The sequence below is a fragment of the Trachurus trachurus genome, assembly GCF_905171665.1.
Source record: "Trachurus trachurus genome assembly, chromosome: 3".
NCBI lineage: Eukaryota > Metazoa > Chordata > Actinopteri > Carangiformes > Carangidae > Trachurus > Trachurus trachurus.
Genome location: NC_139893.1, coordinates 26914775 through 26936124, shown reverse-complemented (window position 1 = coordinate 26936124; position 21350 = coordinate 26914775). Strand labels below are relative to the sequence as shown.

General features: G+C 46.2%; 1 protein-coding gene across 1 annotated transcript in view; it reads right to left on the bottom strand.

Annotated features, from left to right (window-relative positions):
- fhod1 (formin homology 2 domain containing 1) overlaps positions 1–21350 on the bottom strand; it is a 33904-nt gene that overhangs the window by 6335 nt on the left and 6219 nt on the right. Inside the window, exons 3-17 of the mRNA XM_083994718.1 lie at positions 20322–20386; positions 12584–12651; positions 12352–12457; positions 12169–12263; positions 11727–11838; positions 11548–11642; positions 11286–11429; positions 4396–4790; positions 3910–4020; positions 3545–3628; positions 1804–1970; positions 1671–1721; positions 1407–1496; positions 1159–1319; positions 439–1038 (exon numbers count right to left, since the gene is read on the bottom strand). Of these exons, the coding sequence (XP_083850844.1) occupies positions 439–1038; positions 1159–1319; positions 1407–1496; positions 1671–1721; positions 1804–1970; positions 3545–3628; positions 3910–4020; positions 4396–4790; positions 11286–11429; positions 11548–11642; positions 11727–11838; positions 12169–12263; positions 12352–12457; positions 12584–12651; positions 20322–20386 (2344 nt within the window). The remainder of the gene's footprint in view (positions 1–438; positions 1039–1158; positions 1320–1406; positions 1497–1670; positions 1722–1803; positions 1971–3544; positions 3629–3909; positions 4021–4395; positions 4791–11285; positions 11430–11547; positions 11643–11726; positions 11839–12168; positions 12264–12351; positions 12458–12583; positions 12652–20321; positions 20387–21350) is intronic.

Sequence of the window (21350 nt, the reverse complement as noted above, 5' to 3'; positions counted from 1 at the left end):
ATCTACCGGACTCTGGTGCGGATCAAACAAGTGAACCGAGACCACCTCTGCAGCTGGGACTCGGTTCACTTGTTTGGTCCGCACCAGAGTCCGAAAAGAACCCTGGTACAATTTGTTTGTGGTGTGAATGCAGACCGAACCTTTTCCGAACTAAATGCAAAATCCTTTTGGATTCAACAGGCTTCCGTTGTTGTCAGAAAATGCTCATTAGCAACACTCGTTAGCAACGTGCCAGCCAAAAGAGAAGAGGCACAATATGAGCCCTCTGCAGGACACCCGCACATCACACACAACGCAACACATGCTTTTGTTTACAAAGTTGGTCCGCTTGTAAAAAATGCAATGTGAATACTATCAGACTTTCTTGGTGTGAATACGCTCTTAGTTTGGTTTGTTTGTTCCAGAATAAATCTGTTCATTACCAACAGGTGAGGTTACCTTGGCAACGGGGAGCTCTTTGGCTTTGGACTCAAACAGGTGCTCCAGGCGCGCAGTGTCCACGGCAACCTTGTCCAGCGACGCCCACACTGTCCCCCGGCCGAAGCGACACTTCTGAGGGCGTTCGGACTGTTTCAGCTCTTTCCAGAACAACTTGACCGTCTTCTTCTTCTTCTGAGCGGACGCCCCCGCCGAGGACGGGGGTGGGGGGCCTGGAGGAGGGGGGGGCGCACCTGGTGGAGGTGGAGGTGGAGGTGGAGGTGCGGGTGGGGGAAGACACATACCCCCTGGTGGAGGGGGCGGAGGAGGAGGAGGAGGAGGAGCGCCCAGGCCCGGGGGAGGAGGAGGAGGGGGAGGGATGCCAGAGAGTCTACAGGCGGCGGATGAGTCGAACGTGTCCATGTCCAAGACGTCGATGTCCTCCTCGTCCAGGAGGTCGGAGAAGTCCAGGTCTTTGATGCGCAGGGCTTCTGCGCTCGGCTGCAGTTGGTCCCAGGCGTCGGCCGGGCCCCCGGCGCCCAGCGGGGTCATCTGGGTGGTCTCCAGGCGACGGGCGTGGCTCTCCACATCGATGCTGCTCTGCTGGCGAAGCTGACGACTCTAGAGGGGCGGAGCCACACACAGGTCAGCAGGAGGATGGACATATGGATGACATCATTAATACAACCAGGTCAAGCCCACATGGCCCAGAACCAGACACACACACATACACACACACACCTGCTGTTCTTCAGCCAGTCGGGCCCGTGCGGCCTGCGTGGAGCCTTCCAGTCCTTCCAGCTCCGCCCGGCGGGACGCGGCGCTGTCGCTGGGGCTGCACGGCTCCACTGAGGCTTTGAAGCTGGACAGACGCTCCAACACACGGCCGCGGGGGCCGAGGTCTAAGAGGAGGCAAACACACAGAGGTGTCACTCTGACACAATCACAGAATGAAAAGAGACATCACAAGTTGACAGTAAGACGCTCACCTTCTTCTTCTGTGGTGTCTGGAGTCTTGGAGTAGAGCATGTCCAGCAGGAACTTCTTGTCGTTGGAAAGAGTGCTGCACTGACGCTGCACTGTTGTGCACACACACACACACACACAAACACACATATGATTATATATCCTGTTTCACCAGTGGTTTGATGCACACTTAAGATTTTCCTGAACAAAGTTTCTACATAGCTTCGCCTACTGGACACTGAAGCAGGAGCGACAGAGCAGAGGATTGTGGGTAATGAGTCTCTTACCAGGCTCCTTGTGGGAGTCTGAGTGTCCGTTAGCGTCCGAGCTGCTGGCGACTGCAAACACAGGGGAAAAAATAAATAATATATAAATCTGTCAACAACATGATGTCTTATCTTGTAGTTGTTCATTGTTCACCATGATGTGACGGCTCTGGAGTCGGGGAGGCCCCTCCCTCCTCTGCAGCTGGCTGTGGGCCCGGGGTTATGACATCATCAGAAGATGACAGCCTGGCCTGGCCGAGCTGTTTGCTCCGCCTCTTCTTCTCCCACTGTGTGGCTGCCAGGCTGCGTAGGAAGTTACCTCTGGAGGGGGCGAGGGGAGACAGGTGATGAGAGCAGCTCAACATGTTCAGGTGTCTCCATCACAGAACAGACATCTGCACACATCACATCCACCTCCGACTCTCTCTGTTTCCATGGAGATGGACCAACACACTGTCACACTTGAATTGAATTGAATGAACTTTATTGATCTCCAGAGGAGGGAAATTTGTTTGTCCCAGCACCACATAACAATAAAAGGCAAAAAACACATTATATATAAAAAAAACTCCTTGGCACACACACATCATTCATTAAAAATATGGTCAGCTAGAATGCACTTTGAATATGAACATGACAGAGAAGAAACCCAAGCACTGAATCATCTCAAAGAAAAACAACAAACAACCTGATTCATTTTCATTTTTCACTGCAAAACCAAACCAGATTAAACACCGCAGACCAGATCCTGCCCCGCCACCAGCAACGCACACACACACACGCACACAGGCACACGTACGCACACACACACACGCGCACACGTGCGCTTGCAGCGAGGCACCGTCAACAGCTCCCAGAAAATCCTCTCTCCAGCTCCCAGCATGCAGTGGGGCTGCAGCGGTACTTACTCAAACCTCTTCAGGACGGGCTTGTCCAGATTTACCTTACAGTCGTCAGAGCTGCAGAGACACAATACAGAGCTGAGCACACGCACGCACGCACCCAAGGATTCAACCAGGGTGTCTTCACACCTGTTCACTCCATGTCCCTCAGCCACAGTCACCGTGGAGGCAACAACACACACACACTCACACAGACATGTTATCTCCACCAGCCAGTTTCCCATCATCCTCACTGACCACAGGTAACAGCTGCACCTCAGAGTCCTTTATGTCACCAGAACCAGAATCAGAGGCTGAAGAACAGCTCTGTTCAATTGAACCAGAGCTGGATTGAGACTAAAGTTATGAGTTCTTCATCCTCTGATGCTGCAGGAAGTTTGTTTACATGAACACTGGTTCCAGACCAGAACCAACCGAGCCGTCCTGGGTTAGACAGACACCAGGAAGATGAACATAAAGATCAAACTACGTCTGTGGAGACGAGGACATAGAGAGGAAGATACGAAGAAATAAAAGGTACTGAACCACAGACACACGGGGGAGGGAGGGGGGAGATACATGTACTCACCAGAAGGGGCTGTCATCCTCCCCTGAGCTGGGGGGTGGGGGTGGGTGGGGGAAAAGGAGGAAAGAGGTAGAAGAAAGAGAGAGGGAAAGATTAGAGCAACGGACTAAATACTATAACGTTATAATGGAGGGAGAGAGAGAGCCAGTCACACTGCAGCTTGTCCTGCTCACTCTTCATCAGGGTTAAATCTGCTCCACTTCATTAGAGGTTCAGACCCAGAACCAGAGAGCTGGTCCAGAGACGATAAAGAATACAACTCAGGAGGGGTTATGAAACAACCAGGGATCAGGACCAATGGTTCCTCACTGCTGAATCACGCGTTCATCTTTGTCCTGTTTTTCTACAGTAGCCATTCATCTACAGCATCCTGGTAACCATAGCTACATTACCATGGCTACACATCCAAGCCCAGCTGCTCAACTTACTTGAAGATGGTTTTAGTCTCCGGCTTGTTGTTTGGCTCTGGACTCAACTTCTCCTGTAGATCTGGATCTGAGGAGGGAGAACTACTGCACGCACGCACGCACGCACACGCACACACACAAAGACAAACATTAAACTCTGTTATTCTGACAGGTCACACTATGTGTATGCTTGTGACCAGTGTGTGTGTGTGTGTGTGATTTTTGATCTGCTATCTGAAGGGAATCCTCTGCTCTCTATGGAGGAGCTCAAAGGTCAGAGGTCATCACCGCAGTGTGACCCATGAGACCAGAACACATCACCACCATCATCTGAAGTGTTAGAGCTGGGGTCAGGGGTCAGGGGTCAGAGGTCAGGCTCTACAGACCTGCAGGAAGCCGTCGGCTCCTCAGAGATGGAGCTGGTTTTGGAGAAGAGGCGGGACTTCCTGCTCAGACCCAGAGCTGACATGTGGTGACTGAGGAAGGAGCGAGTGTTGCTGGTAGGGGGTGAAACAGGGGAAACACCCGGTCAGAGACAGTGAACCCACCACCAAGAAAGAACCAGAACCAGAACCAGAACCAGAACCAGAACTCTGATAAGTAACGTAATTTAATCTCAATTATCCTAAATTTAAACAAAGAGTTTTTTGTGAGTCTACACCACTATCTTAATTAATCTATCAGTTGCTTGTTCAGAAAACTGGACCAGGACCAGAGTTGATCAGGTGGAATCTGATCAATGACTGAAAAGTGTCAGTTAGTTAAAGCTGCAGGTCGTTAGTGGACAGAGTGGTGAGAGGAGAGATGAGGAGGAGCAACATGAGGTGCAGACTGAATAACCTGTTCACCCCTGACCTCGGGCTGTAACTTACGGGCTGGTCGGTGACTTCATGTCCTGGTCAGGGGGGGCGGTTCCATTCGGGGCCGCATGAGGGGGCAGAGGAGATCCGGATGGGCTGAAGGCGGGACTGCCGGGGTCGGAGGTCAACGGGGACTCCGCCCTACTGCCGAGTCCCCTGGTGGGGCTGGGGGAGGAGGCTGAGGAGATGGGTGGTGAGAGGGGGGTGGCGGTGGACTGGAGGGGCGGGGGCGTGGGGGAGGTGCGTGGCGAGGAGCCTGCGGAGGAGGACAGGAGGTCGGGGAGGTTCTGACTGGACGAGCGGCGGCTCCTCCGTCCATCCTGGTCGCCTGCCGATGTCTTCCTCCTCTCTTTACGCAGCTGAGGGGCGGAGTCGTCCACTTCGCCGTCCTCGTACCTCAGAGCATTCTGCACAAACGCACAAGAACCGTCAGGACCAATCACAGTGACTCCTTCGTCTGCTGTTCACAAAATGAATCCTCTGATGTTACACTGATCTATGTTCTCATGATCATGAATCTGATTTTTTTTTTTTTTTTTTTTTTTTTTTTTTACTTTTTATTTATCTACGTACATGAACAAAGAACATGAGATCGTCATGGGTGGTACAGTTATAGACAAAATATTCTATTACACATACATACATACATACATACACATACATCATAGTCAAATGTCACACTATTCAAGGTGCATATTCAATCCATTTTTCCCAGCGTTCCATACACTTCTCCAACTGAAGTCTTAAAACAAAAGTAAGTCTCTCCATACAGTAAATTTCGTGAATGATCCCGTGCCACTGGATCAGTGTTGGAGGATCTAGTTGCAACCACTTTCTGGTTATGGCTTTCCTACCACTTGCCAGAAGAATCTTCAACAAGTACCTGTCCTTATGCAAGACTGTTTTTGGAGTTTTACCGAGATATAAAATAACAAAAGAAAAATCTAAATCCACCCCTATTATTCTATTTATCTCGGTTGACACCTCCTTCCAAAATAACTGGATTTTCGGACAGGCCCAAAAAACATGAAAGTGGTTAGCCATAGGGGTTCCACATTGTCTCCAACAAAAGCCTCGGCTCTGTGTGCCTGTTTGTAGTGCTGTTAATTTAGGAGTTATGAAAAATCTCACTACATTCTTCCAGCCGAACTCTCTTAAAGATCTCGAATTTGCAGTGGTCGCTTGTGTCTCACATATTTCTATCCAGGTCTCTTCTGATATTTGTGTTTCTGACTCCTTCTCCCATTTTTGTTTAATGTATAACGTAGAGTGATTCTTAGAAGCTTGTATACTTCCGTATATTCTTGAGACCAACTTTTTATTATCTTTCTTTTTATATGCCTCATGAAATATAGAAATTAAATTGTATTCCTTCTCCTCCTTGATTTGTAATTTTTTATTATAATAGTCTCTGACTTGCAGGTATCTATGAAAGTCCTGCTTCTCCAGTCCAAATGTGGCTGAAATTGACTCATAACTCTGAAATTTACTGTTTGAGATGAGGGAACAAAAGGACGTGATCCCTCTCCTAACCCACTGTTTAAAGCCCCCGTCCAATCTAGCAGGTTCAAATTCTGGATCATATGCTATCCAATTCAAGACTCTAACCTGTTTCTCTATTTGTAACTTCCTCAAAACCTTAAACCATAGTTTCAGAGTGAATACAGTCCATTGATTCAGGCTGTTATAATATTTTTCTGCTTGGTTTTTGTTTCCTATTATAGATTGTATTGGAATTTTTAACTGTGTAGTTTCCAAGCATTTCCATTTAGATTCATAATTTGGAGAGCACCAGTATACTAAGGGTTTCAACTGTGCAGCATAATAATAATCCTGTAAACATGGTAAAGCTCTCCCTCCCTTCTCTTTTTTTAGCTGCAGAGTCTTGAACTGAACCCTAGGTCTTCTACTGTTCCAAATGAACCTTGAGATCCAGGCATTCCACTCATCAAATTGTTTTTGGGGTACCTCTAGAGGCAGAGACTGGAAGAGATAAAGAAGCCGTGGCAACACGTTCATTTTGATGATTTCTATTCTATTACTCATATCCAGTGGGAGGAGGGTCCATCTAGAAATATCAGATTTGATCTCTTTATTAATGGGGCCGTAGTTATTTTCAAAAAGTTTTGACATATCTTTAGTAAGGTTTATTCCTAAATATTTTATTTTGGACGAGTCCCATTTAAAATTGTATTTCCCTTTAATATCTGGGTGGGGTATATAGTTAAATGTAAGGGTTTGGGTTTTTTGGATATTAAGCTTATACCCAGAGTATAAATTATATTTTTTTAGCAGGGACATCAATTTAGGGATGCTCGAGTCTGGGCTTGTAATAAAAAGCAAAACATCATCCGCGAACATACAAATCTTATGTTCTTCTCCTCTAATCATAGTCCCCTTTATCCCAGAGTCCTCTCTAATTGCCTGAGCGAGGGGCTCAATAAATAATGCGAATAGGGTCGGACTCAGGGGACAGCCTTGGCGTGTCCCTCTTTCCAAATGAATAGTTTGCGACAGGTGTCCATTCACCCTGATCCTGGCCGTTGGAGTAAAGTATAGCGCTCTAATACATTTAATAAAACCATCTTTGAAGCCAAATCTTGCAAGTACCCTGTATAAATATTCCCAACCCACCGAGTCAAATGCCTTTTCAGCATCTAGGCTGACTAACATTGCACTGATATTTTCTGATGTAATATGACTCACCACCTGTAGTGTTCTCCTTAAATTATCCTGTGTCTGTCTGTTTAATACAAAGCCTGTTTGGTCCAAATCAACCAGCTCAGGGACAATGGACTCCAGTCTCCTAGATAGGATTGAAGCAAATAATTTATAGTCTACATTTAAGACTGATATTGGTCTGTATGAGCTGCATTCATTTTTATCTTTTCCTTCTTTCAGGATGATAGAGATAACTGCTTCCTTCCATGATTGGGGGGCTTCTCCTGTTCTCAGTGTATGGTTGAAACAATTAAGCAGAACAGGTGTTATCTGTTGTTTAAATGTTTTATACCACTCAGACGGATAGCCGTCTGAACCTGGAGCCTTATTAGCTTTCAATCTCGAAATGGCTTTGTTCAGTTCTTCTGCTGTTATCTCAGCCATAATTTCTTTATTTTGTTGTTCTCCTATAGATGGTAAATCTAGTGAACTTAGAAAAGTATCTATTGTTGTAATATCTACCATGGCCGGTTGATTATATAGTTCTTTATAATATAGTTCGAAAGCATGTTCTATGTCCTCTGATTCATTGCAAACCTTTTGTGTCTTGGGGTTTCTAATCTTATAAATCATATTTTTCCCACGTTGTTTTCGAATCCTCCAGGAAAGTAGTTTCATTGCCCTATGCCCTGTCTCATAATACTTTTGTTTGGTAAATTTAAGTTGTTTTTCAATTTCTTCATCATATATGCCATTTATATCCTGTTTAATTTTGTTTATTTTAATTAATATTTGTGGATCTCTTTGTTCCATGTGTCTAGTTTCTAATGACTTCATTTCCGCTTGTAGTTCCACAAGTCTTCTCTGTTTTTCCTTTTTACGAAAAGCTGTGAGGGCAATAATTTTGCCTCTAACAACTGCCTTTGCTGCATCCCATAAAGTATTTGGAGACACCTCCCCATTATCATTATTTTGTAAATATGTTTCAAATTCCTGTTGAATCTGTTTCTGCACCGTTTTGTCATTTAAAATGCTCGTATTAAGTCTCCAAAGAGTATTTTTCCGTTGCTTAGTTAGGTGCAGGGTTAGGTACACCCCTGAGTGATCAGATACATCTCTAATCCCTATTTTACAATCCCTGACTCTGTGCCAGTCTGACTTATACATAAACAAATAATCAATTCGTGAATATACAGAGTGACACGGGGAATAATATGTGAATTGTTTTTCTCCTGGATGAGACTCTCTCCACACGTCAATCAGACCCAGCTCTGTAAGCATCCTCTGGACTAGAACGGCATTAGGACTTTTCTTTTGGCGCTGATTAGATGTATCTAATTTTGGTTGCAGTTGGACATTAAGATCACCACCACAAATTAGAATTCCTTGTGTTTCCAAAACTATCAATTCAAATAATTTTTTGAAAAACATTTTTTTGCTCCCTGGGGGGGCATACACATTAAGTAGAGTTACTTCTTCATTGTCTAATTTACCCTTTACTAAAACAAATCTCCCTTCCTTGTCTTTCACTTCTGAAATAAATTCAAAATTTACTGCATTAGGGATCAGTATAGCCACTCCCCTCCTACGGGCTGATTTATGAGATGAGTAATAGGTATTTTGAAATCCCAGTTTTTTAAATTTTTCATGTTCTAAAGAGGACAGATGAGTCTCTTGCCAAAAAACTACCTGCAGCTTTTCTCGTTTCATTTTAGCTATAATTTTACTCCTTTTGATCGGGTTATGCAGCCCATTGACATTTAGTGTGACTATCTTATATTCCTGATGATGCATATACTCTTTTCAACCTGTGTACAACTGTGTAACATTACCCATGATATCCCGAACAAGAACAGTGAACCAAAAAACAGAAAAACAAAAATCAAAGACTTCCAAGTCCGAAGTTCAAATAAAACTTCAAGTTGAGAGGAGATCCTCGTGTCCGTCGAGGGCCTCTCATCAGTATCAGAAGAGATACTGTGCACCAGTGACATTCTTTCTGAGTCAGTTTCTCCAAGACCGGTATAAAGTTCCATCTTGTCAAGTACAGTAAAAAATAATATGTATTCTCTTTGTAAATTGGCAGAGAGTTGAGAAACACAGGAATTATCTTCTCAGGTAAAAGGATATAATGAAAACGTTTAGAAAAATCTAATTCCTTAGAAGATTGAAAATTAAGTTGTAAAAGCATTTTCTTTCGGGTATAGAAATTCAAAATAAGTGAGTTTGGGTAATTTCTTAAGCTCTCCTTATGTAAGTAAACAAAAATTAAAGGCTCAGAAGCCTAAATGTTGCCATCTTATGTAGGCTATATAGTTCAAATATAGGTAAATTTAAGTAGAAACGGCAAACTGTAGTATTTAACTCTTAAATATAAGGTTCAGCTTAAACAAATCTGTGTAATTATTATAGTATTACCTCACCTGGTAAACTGACTAATGATAAGTCATCCACTTTACATGGGGGCTAATAACACTTTTGTTTTTAAGCCCAGTGTAATTAAAAAATAAAATAAAATAAAATAATAAAACAGTCACTGGGCTCAACTTCTGTACAGGCACATGGCTCCAGTCACTCACCCCGCAATGTGTGAATATGTTTACCCTCAGGTGTTTTCACTCGCCAGCAGCAGTTGCTCCAGGTGGAACACGCTGAAAGCTCCGTAGTCTCTCTTTTATCCGCCCTTGGTCCACTACCTGTCTGCGGCGATCTGCACCTGCCCTCTCCCACGTCGCCAATCTCCGCTGCTTCAGCGCTGTAGAGTCAGGCTCCTTGACGTTCTCCATAGGGAATCCTCTCTTCTTCAGGTCTTTAGCCGCCTCTGCTGCGCTCTCGTAGATCTGTGTGCCGCTGTCGAAAAACACCTTCAACTTGGCTGGATGTGGCGTTTGGAAGCGGATCCCTTTAGCTTTAAGCTCTCTCAGTATCCCCACATATGCCTTTCTTTTCTTCAATATTTCGGGGGGGTAATCTTGATCAAAATAGATCCTTTTCCCCTCGTAACGAACATCTTTCTTTCTCCACGCCGTACGCAGTACCTGTTCTTTCACTCTGAACTCGAGGAAGCAAATCACCAGTGATCTCGGCGGTGCGTCTGGGGGAGGCTTTGGGGCGAGCGCCCGGTGGCAGCGCTGTATTCCGAGGTCCATGTCCGCGGCCGGCGGGCCGACTTCTGATTTTATTAGCTTCGTTATAAACTCCGACACATTGGACCCCTCTGATTCCTCCGGTACTCCGTATATACGGAGATTGTTGCGGCGCGAGCGTGCTTCTAGCTCGGTTAGCTTAGCCTGCAGGGCCTCTTGGTTCTCTAGCGCCTGGGTGAGAGCCTCCTTCGCTGCCGTGTCCCAGTCTTCAATGTCGGATATGCGCTGTTCGGCCTCGCCCACTCTTGCTATGGTAGCTTGTAGCTCACCTGTAGCTTCCTCGAGTTTTCGGTTGATTTCTCCTCTAAACTCGTTCAACTCCTTCTTCATGTCGTTACGAAAGGAAAGTCGAAACTCACTCATTTCACTTTTAACATCCGACCTGAGCGCACGAATCTCGTTGTAGATGGCCTGCATGACGGGGTTAGCTTCTTCCTCGTCAGCGCCGCCATTGTTCTCGTAGCTGTCCTCGTCGCTGTAGTATTTTTCTTCGGCATTCTCTCCTCTATCACGTCTTGAGCCTTGTTTACTTTTAGTCTTTTTTTGCTTATCCCCTTCCATGTTAACTTTCTGTGCAGTTTTTTAAATCTAATGTTCTTCAAAGGGGATAAATATCCAACCGGTTGGGAGCGGGGTGTTTAGGCTGCCATTCGCTTCAGCGTCACCACCGGAAGTCATGAATCTGATTTTAACATGTCAAACAAATGAAACATGAACTAGTTTTTCTTTGCCTGCAGCAGACAAACATTAACTCCATAATAAGGTTATTCATATTCGTATTCGTGTAACAGACACATCAGATTTTTGATCATATTGTTCACGTTTCTCCTAGTTGACGTGTCTGTGCCTGAGTCTGTTTCTAGATCATATAAAGAACATTATTCATGGTTCTAAAGATGAGCGCTCTCGTAGACAGAGAGGTTAAACCGGGGTAACCTGACCCAGACGACGAGAACCAGCTTTGTAGCACAGATAACCATGACGACCAGTTAACCAGATAAGAGTTAACCTGGGTGTGTTAAACTTTGCTTTGTAGTTCAGAGCTCGGTCCTAGCTCTGTGTTTATTGCTGTTGTTGTGTAACTGTTGTCAGTACCTCGTACACGGTGAACTGGGCCCTCAGGTCCGGCTCTGTCCCCTTGTGGTTCATGTGTTTGTGGATAACGGTCTCCATCCCGAGCTGCTCCAGACTGTCAGTCACATCGTAGAAGGAGTCCTGGTCAGGGAGGGCGGCCAGAGTCTGACACACACACACATACACACACACACACGTTACGATAGCTGGACCGGTTTCTTCACGAGTTGGTCTACTCAGTCTTTTTGTTTACTGTTTACTGTTTACCTGACTGGTTGTTTACCTTGTTGATAAGCGTCATGGCGAACATGAGCAGTTCTGTGTCAGAGCCATTTCTCTCCTCCAGGATCTCCATCACATAACTCCATGGCTTCACACCTGTAACACACACACACAGTTCAAATATGTGATGTAAAGTGCAGGCAACTATACTGTACCTGGAGTGTGTGTGTGTGTGTGTACCTCTCTGAGCATCCACTCTGTTGACAGCTGAGATCAGCAGAGGGCTGTTGGACTCGGCATACTCCACGAAGACGATGAGCAGCTTCAGTGACGTCTTCACCACCAGACGAGACTGAGGAGACAAATGTGTCGGTGAACGTCCAGCAGGGGGCTCCACCGCTCCACAATGATGTCACTGACTCATTGACTCTCTACCACCCTGCAGAGTCCGCTCCTCCTCCTCCAACTGTAGGCCACACCATTATAAACTACACGCTGTCAAAGCTACAGAATTTACAAGTAGAATTCGGCCACCCTTTCAAAATAAAGCAGCTGTCAAAATAAAGCTCTGCAGTTAATCCTGATGTTTTTCAGAATAAAGCTCTGTAGTTGTTAATCCTGATGTTTTTCAGATTAAGGTTTTGAACTAGTGTTCGTCAGAATAAAGCTCTGTTGGACTCACCATACTTCCTGTTAGTGTGTAGAGCCACTGCACCGTCTCATTGTGGTTTATCACTCCGTTCATACCGTCCACAAACAGCATGATCTGACTGAGAGCTGCGGATACACACACACACACACACACACAGTTACACAGAGTTACAGACAGGGAGAGAAAGGTGAGGGCGAAGGGGTGGAGTCTCACCTCTCAGGATATAGTTCTGGTAGTTGTGATCAGCCTCCGCTCCGACTTTAATGAAACAGGTCAAACCCTCAGACGCCACAAACTCTGGGACCAGGTCCTTATCATCCTGAGAGAGACAGAGAGGGAGAGAGATTTCTGAACTGTACAAAGTGTTCTGGTGTTTCTGCAGAGTTTATCCAGAATCTGTGTGAGTGTGTGTGTGTGTGTGTGTGTGTGTGTGTGTGTGTGTTACCTGGAACAGCTGTTTAAGAGAGAAGAGTGACCGTCTGAGCTCCGGACCGTGAGAGTTGTACAGCTTCTCTGAAACACAGGATGTGACATCATGTGAGCACCTGGACTCCATCAGCTGTAGAAGCTGCAGATGTGTGAAACACCTTCGATCATCACAACAGTTTCAGTCACGTGTCACAAAACTTCGCGTCACCTCCTCCATGTCACATGGATCAATCCAGGCCAAACTGAAAATGTCTGAACTTGTATCTTTTAATGTCTTCCATCGCTAAAGGACCGACAACAAAAATCAATTGAATGGTGCCTCTGCTTTTAACCATTTTTGCCACCACGACTCCCCCTGCTCCTTGCACTTTGTTTTAACTTGTATTTAATTGTGGCCCTATTCATTGTAATGTAATTGTATTTTATGGATGTTTGCTGACAATGTGTGCTGCTGCCTTCCTGGCCAGGTCGCCCTTGAAAATGAGAACGGGTTTTACCTGGTTAAATAAAGTTTAAATAAGAAAATTAAATAAAACTTCCACTTCACAGACAATATCAACCACCTCTGTGGAGTCTTGGGTTATGACTAATGAGTGATCCGTTCAGTTCTGAGATCTAGTTTAACCCCAGAGACCTAGATCAACTCCAGAGATCTAGTTTAACCCGAGATCTAGGTCAAGTTATGAGATGTAGATCAGGTCCTCCACACCCTTCTGTCTGGTTTCAGTGACTTCTCTTCTGTGTCATTACATCCTACAGTGGCCTGAACAGGACAATCTGTGGCTGCGCTCACATTCCTCACACTCTTGTGGGTTCTGGTCTCTGTGTGTGTGTGTGTGTGTGTGTGTGTGTGTGTGTCATTATTCTAAGGAACCTACTCAGGACGTGTGTGTGTGTGTGTGTGTGTGTGTGTGTGTGTGTGTGTGTGTGTGTGTGTGTGTGTGTGTGTGTGTGTGTGTGTGTGTGTGTGTGTGCAGTGGGGGGTCACTGGTGGAGAGGTTTCTGGGGAGCGCTGGGGGTGAGGGTTTCGAAATAGCAATGAAACTATTTCCTGTTTGTTTCTCTTGGAGTCGTGACCTCACTCTACATATCACTTGGACAAACATCTTTTCTGATCCCTCTGACAGCCAATCACACTGCAGAAGCCATAAAGCCCAACGAGACGACACACAAACCACCAGGAGGCACGTTAGTAGTTCACAGTACTAAAGTAGCAGGCTAGGAGTCAGTTTGTCGCTCGGCTCCACAAATGTCTCCATTGTCTTCGTTTCTCAGCTCTGAGCAGATACCACAGTCTCCATGGAGACACTGGTGCGGGACTAGACAGAACCAGACCAGAACCAGAGCTGAGCTGCAGTCACCTGTAGATTAGTTGGTTCAAAGTATTTGTTTCTTTTGAAGACCAAGGCTACCTAGCCAACAGGCATGGGGGTTTAACTCTGTTTCTAGTCTTTATGCTGAGCAAAGCTAAGCTAAGCTAAACTAAGCTACAGTAAGCTAAGCTAAGCTAAGCTAAACTAAGCTACAGTAAGCTAAGCTAAGCTAAGCTAAACTAAGCTACAGTAAGCTAAACTAAGCTAAGCTAAAAAGCAATAAATACCTGAAGTCTGACTGAAACTGATTTTGAATCATGACAACATGAAAATAGCCCATGAGAAAATAACTAAGGGATATGAAACAGAAATGAACAAACACACACACACACAGCCTCTCATAGTAACAGGAAGTCTAGGGGTCGGCGTTGTCATGGCAACGTGACATAAATCAGGCTTTGTTCCGCCTGAATGGGATTCATACTGCAGAAGATAAAATCCCATCATGTCACAGGGCAGATTCCCATCACCTGTGTGACCGCAAGTGACCTCTGAGCTGACTCAGCGTTTCAGCACTTGAACTCGTTCTAGTGTTTGTTCTGTTGATTTCTCTCTCACACACACACACTTGACGCACGCATGCACTCTCCATCACTACAACTTGTGGGATGTTTGCGTGGATGCAACTCCTGCAGCACAAACAAACATTCAAAACAAACACAAAGCCTATTACCATAGAGACCCTCACAGATGATGGCGTCTCACATCAGCTCTTATTGTGAAAGGTTACCAGGAGGAAGCAGCAGCATGAGCAGAGTAGACGAAGCTGAAAGTTTCCTATCATGAGGATGGCGTGCAGTCAGCTCTCTGCTGTCTCCACAGAAACTCAGATTATCAGTCTCCATCCCTCCATCACAGAGAGAATAATTAGAGGGAGAGGGGGTGGGGTCAGAGGCGGGCTGCAGAGCTGCTGAGTGATGATGTGGTGTTACTAAATAAACCAACCTAACAGTTAATCAATCCAAATGGACAATGAACTCTCATTGCGGCCTTGTAAGATGATCTGGACTCCTTTAATTTCCTTTTAAACCAGATTGTTATTCATTTACTGTCTCTTTTTAATCTATTTATGCGTACTGTGGAGCCCCGCCCCCAACTCAAGCTTTTCACAACGTATGTACTTCTATGTCTTGATTCTTGACAGGAGGGGGGGTGGGGACGGAGTCGGGTTTGTTCACTCGGTCCAAAGACCTTTCAATGAGACATCGACTCATTCTGCCCCTCATCGGATTCATAGTGTTTACCGTGGAGGACACAGCTCCGCCTCCTCTGTCACAGCAGAGGGTCACATGATGATCCAACAGTATTTTACCCTCACTGTACGATTTACGAGTGTGATTTCAGCTGGAAATACAAATTTTTCATTTACACTCAACTCCGCCTCCTCCACCGCCGCCGCCATGCACACCAGTGTCACCTACTGTGTTTTCTTGGACCACATTATTGTCTACCAAAGTCTAATTAGCTCATCCTTGGGTTCAAGTGAATGTGTCATATCCATACACTGTATGAAGGTCATGTCTGAATACGTTCGGCCAAACTGAGAATGAGATGGATGAGCAGAAGACAACATGGCGGCCTCTCTGACTCTGAAATGAATGATCATCATCATCATGAAGACGATGATGTTTGTTTGGTCTCGTTCCTTTACACCTGGAGAATTTGACCTGTAGTCAAGCGTCTCCGTAGCAACACATCTGGATGTTGCTCTTGGCCCCATTGAGGTGTTTGTGGGATTTAAATTAACTGTGACTGACTCAGACTCAGCATCGTTGTGATGTCACAGCGTCGCTCAGCATCTGAGGTACAGAAATAGAAACAGCAGCAGCTGTCATAAAGTTGTGATTGACTACTTCACAGTCTGGTATCAAAGGTCACAGCACAGAGAGACATTTCAGACAGAGGCAAAACATCTGTGTCCACAGAAAGACAGAGAGAGAGAGAGGCAGTCCAGGACCATGTGACTCGGTGTGTAATCTAGGCCAGTGTGCGATCTGGTCCTAAATGACCTCGCACAGGTCGAGGGTTAAAAAATCTCTACTGTAAGTTTCATGTCCTCAGCTCTGTTACGTGAAACCACAGAGACATTCCACATGTCTGTTGCTGCATTTTACACAGAGCGTGTGTATAGCGTATGTCTTTAACATTTAATCACTTCTAACTTATTCAGGCAGAGTCGCTATTTCTGTGTAAATTACAGAAGAGAAGAGGTTTCAACAAACAACACACACATCCCTGTGACCACCCTGACAGACCTGCAGCCTCCTGTAGCTGCGAGGCGTTCGGGTGTCACTGGAGAACAAAGACCTGCTGTACTTAACATCAGTGTAAAAAACATCTGGTCTTGGTGGAAACGTGTTCCTGAGCGACTCACCACTGTTTGGTGAGTTGTTCTCGCATGTTTCACCACAGGAGTTGAAACTAAAAATAAAAGCTGACGTCAGAGTTTAGAGCTGAACACAGGACACGGATCTGCGCTGTGTTCGATGTCCAATCAGGAAAACGCAGCTGAAGCCTGTCTCTGATATGTTCTGATCAGTTTATCTGTTCAGAGATAAATATCAGTAAATATAAATATCACACACAGACGGTGTGTTTGAGGACACAAAACGGAAAATGGACACGTTTCACATTGGAGAAAAAGTCCACACATCTGATCTCAGGTCGGAGTCGCTCGGCCTTAATGACCATAATCAAGACTCATTATCAGACATGTTTATGTTGGGGGAGGGGCCACAGCTCCACACATGAACACACAGCTTCATCTGGACCGACCACTCACTGACAGCGAAATGGAGCTGATCTCAGTTCAGCTCAGAGACAGACATTGTTTTATAGTTTCAGCTGATGAGGCTCCAACACACAGAGCAGAGGAAACTGAACTAAACTTTAATGTTGTGTGGTCAGCAGATGACCACACTATGAACTATATAATAAACTATGAAGCAGACTATATAACCTGTTGTTGGTGTTTACTGCCATAAAGTTATGTAATTACACAATGTCATCATGTGACTGATGAAATTCATTATGATTTTCTGAAATTCATGTAATGAAGTTGAACCGCATCATGGGAAATGTAGTTTGTTTTTGTTCTTGTGCTTTAAACCTGCTGTAACAAGGAAAACTATATTTAATTACCTGTGTTTAAATCGTAAAACTTTTGAAAAAGTGAGTCGAGTTAATGAAGTTGAGGATTCACTGTCACCTTTGACCCTCAGCTGCATCAGAGCTCGCACACGCACCAAGCACGCACAGTCAGCTGATAAACACCTGATGACTCAGCTTCACCTGGCTGAGATTGAGCTGCTGCTGCTGCTGCTGCTGCTGCTGCTGCTGCTGCTGCTGCTGCTGCGGAGGAGGAGGAGGAGGAGGAGGAGGAGGAGGAGGAGGAGGAGGAGGAGGAGGAGGAGGAGGAGGAGGCTCCAATGACAAATCTAGACCAGAACCAAACCTTGGTTGTTCATAACCACCACAACTACCATTATTATTATCATCACCCATTATCTCCCATGATGCCTCAGTTTGCTCGACTCCACCTGAGTCCTGTCAAGGGGCCGGCGCTGCTGTGAGTGTGGGTCAGAGTTCAAACTATGGGTGGGAGGGGAGCGGGGCCACAACAGCAAACCTTTGTCCCATGGCCCCTGTCGGCCCCCAGGAGGACGACCCAGCCCAGGTGAGTGCGTGTTCACCTGCTGAGCAACGACAGCGTCACTTCTGCTCTGCAACAGTGACTCATCATGACAGCATGAGTCACTTTGACCCAAGATGGCCACCGCACAAACACCACCTCAACACAACAGCTGAGGAGGAAGAGAGGGACGGGGCGGGGGGCGTCCCTGGATTATTGGAGCTATAAGTGTTTTATTATGCCAACACACACAGAGCAGCTGAGAGTGTGTGAGATTCCTCCGTCCTGACCTCACACTGCGAGCAGGGACGAGGCCAGTGGTGCATTCATGAGCAGTCCGTCACACTGTGAAAATAAGCTTAGTAGAAAACACCACTCAGCTCAGCTTTCACAGTAAACACCTAGTTGGTCATCACCATCATCAGGCGGCATCTGATTGGTCGCATCTCCATCATGGTCTCCTCCGTCCTGCAGTGCTGCAGGAACAGCAGATGTTTCGTGGTGGTGTCGGGGTCATGACCATTGATGATGGAGTAGGAACTAGGCCTCCGACCGCGGAGATGACTTAATAGAAATTTTCACTACGTTTCTCTTTAATACTTCAGTATTGCCGTGGTTCCTTGGCCACCAGCAGGAGCACTGAGCACAGGGAAGGTGGAGTAACGTCCAGGGAGGGGGGGTGACAGCGGGAAGGATTCCTGTGTTTATCCTGAAGAAACAGGAAGTGACCCAGATAAACTTAGTGTGGTATTTCCTGTTAGTCCCTCTGCAGCTAATGGAGTTAAAGTGACGAGCTAAGTCGCTTCACTCTGTTTAAAGATGCCGTTATTGTAGTTTTGATGAGCTGCAGTGGGTGGGGCTAGCAGAGATACCTGTTGGAGCCTCCTCTAAAAAAAAAAAAAAAACGGCCGACATATGTGTTGGCATACGGGATTTTCAGTTTCAGCTCAATACACAGGATGTTTTCTTGTGGTCAGTGAAGGCATCATTAGCATCACTGTTAGTCTGTCATCATGTTGTGTTTACATTCCTGTCAGATCCAGAGTTCGGGGGGTGGGGTGGTTAATGTGTTCCTGTTTCCCTGTGATGGGAAAGATGAGTCTGAGCTGAATGTGTCAGAAACTCACGTACAAAACCTGCTGCTGGGAATCAAACCCACGACACAAAGGGGACAGTTCAGTCAGTGTGTGTTGGTTCATGTCCTGCTGAGTCTGAACAACAACTGACCGATAAAGAGAGACATGGAAGGAAACACACACACGCATGTACGTACGCGCACACACACACACATACACAGCTTTGGCAACATTGTTCCAGGCAGGAAAATGCAATTTTGTGTCTCCATGTTGAGTCATTGCAGGATGTGACTGAGTTCAGATTAAGAAACACACACACACACACAAACACAAACTGCTGTGTCGGTGTCTCCGCTCTGGAAAAAAATAACCCTTGTACTCCAGCAGCAGACACTGTTATGAAGACAGCCTCAGTCTCAGGGTCAAAGGTCAAAAGACTAGGGAGGCATGAGGGAGTTTAGCTACGTTTCTGAGGTTCACCTGGATGCACCGTCATCTGAGCTGCAGCTCTGAGGTGAGGTCAGGACGTGAAGGAGCATGAGTCAGATACTCGACATCAATGATGATTCTGAGTTTCACACTTTCACTTCTGCTCTAAGGAAGAGGAGGAGGGATGGGAGAGGAAGGAGAAAAGGCAGAGAGAGAGAGAGAGAGCTGGAGGGAGAGAGAGAGAGTCACAATAGCAGAGCGAGGCCTTGAAGGAGGAAGCGAGCATGCTGGGAAATCCCCACCAGAGCAGGAAGGGCGGGGCCGTGCCAGGCAGAGCGCGGAGGGAGTCATTGAAGTGAAGGGGGGAGGAGGAGGGAGGAGAGGGGCACTGGGAATGTTGATCTTTCCCAGGGAAGGTGAATGTCAGCACAAGAAATAAACTGTTACCGCAGCAACTGATTCAGTAAACACGACGATGAGATAAAACTTCAGACGGACTCTGACAGAGCTGATTCAGGATCAGGTGCAGCTCCTCCCCCTCACCTGACCCACCCGCACCCCAGGTGAGTCTGACTCCTCCCCATGTGGACGGAGTCAGACTGACTGATATTATAATTGTTATGTGATATGACCACAATCATATTGTTATTCATGATAACTCAATGTCACTACCACACTGTGTCAATAAGTTGTGTTGACAGCGAGCGATGCAGGTTACAGGCGGGGTCACTGAGGTCACACCTGCATCAGCCACATGTCACCTGTCAGAGCATCATGTCTCAGTCTGGTGTGTGAGCACAGTTCAGTTTCTCAGACGCAAATTCAAACTGAAGTTTTCAGAGCCCCCCCCCCAAAACACACACACAGACAGCGGGTCATTGTTTGTAGCCTGACAGGAAACACAGTTGAAAAATAAGTGACGATTCGGGGACTTTGACGCTGCTGTTTTCTGCTTCCTGTTCACAGCGGCGTGCACAGGCCACGGTCAGAGGACCAACGCCTCCAGAGGATGGGAGACAACACTTGGTAGAAACTTTTGAGGTGTGTTTGGAGACCAGGAGGAGCTGAGGTAAATGTTTGGGGTTTTTCTGCTGTTCAATGAAGATGAGGAAGAGGGTGGGGAGTGGGGTGCAGGGGCTGAGCTTAGCTGAGCAAGGAATACGTCACTGTGGTGAGAGTGCGGACCGAGACAGGAAAGTTTCCCCTGACTCATCAGCGATGGAAAGAATCAGAGGAGGTAATTACCGAGGATGGAGTGAACACGGACGGAGAGCTGAGTCCTAAGGATCAGGATCGGCTTCTTCCCCCTCCTGTGGAAAAACAGAGGAAGAGACAGAGAGAGAGAGTCAGTGTCTCCGGGGACACGTCCACAGAGACTCAGACTCACTGTGCTGTGACCAGTGCGACCAGTTCGTACCAACTCACACACACACACACACACACACACACACACACACACACACACACACACACACACACACACACACACACACACACACACACACACACACACACACACACACACACACACACACACACACACACACACACACACACACACACACACACACACACACACACACACACAAGAAAACCAGCTTCACATATAGTCATCGTCTCTTTCTGTTGGCTCTTCCTCCTCCCGACACTTTGATTGACAGCTGCTGTCGTTATGTGAATTCATATTAACTCCTCATCTGAGTGACGGCAGAGAACTGATCCCAGAATGGATCAGTTTCCACATAAACCTACAAATACAGACTGTGGCTGAGTCTGGAAAGAACGACAGCATGGAGGTATGGAAAGAATGAGATAGAGATAGAGAGAGAGAGAGAGGGAGAGAGAGAAAGAGAAAGAGAGAGAGAGAGAGAGAGGGAGGAAAGAAGGACGAAAAACAAGGAAAGGGGAGAAGAGTTTTTTTGTTTGTCTAAGAGCTAAAATAAGGAACAACACGCACGCACACACACATGCACACACACCATTTTGAGGTCCACATTCAGATGACGTCTGGACCCTGTTTTTAAACCCTGAACCTCTTTACAGCCGCCAGAGACTCAGCTGGGAATAAGCGCACACACAGGCGCACATGCACACGATGACATAACAACATTTAAACGTGTCATTATGGAGGTTTTCCAGAGCCTAACTGTGCTGAGAAGCAAAAAAAAATGTGTCTGCTAAAATGTGACGTGGCTAATGTAGCCAACTGCCCTCTGAGCTGAAGTAGTTCCTGTCAGTATCTGTGTGTTTACACCAACAAGCTGACGGACACTG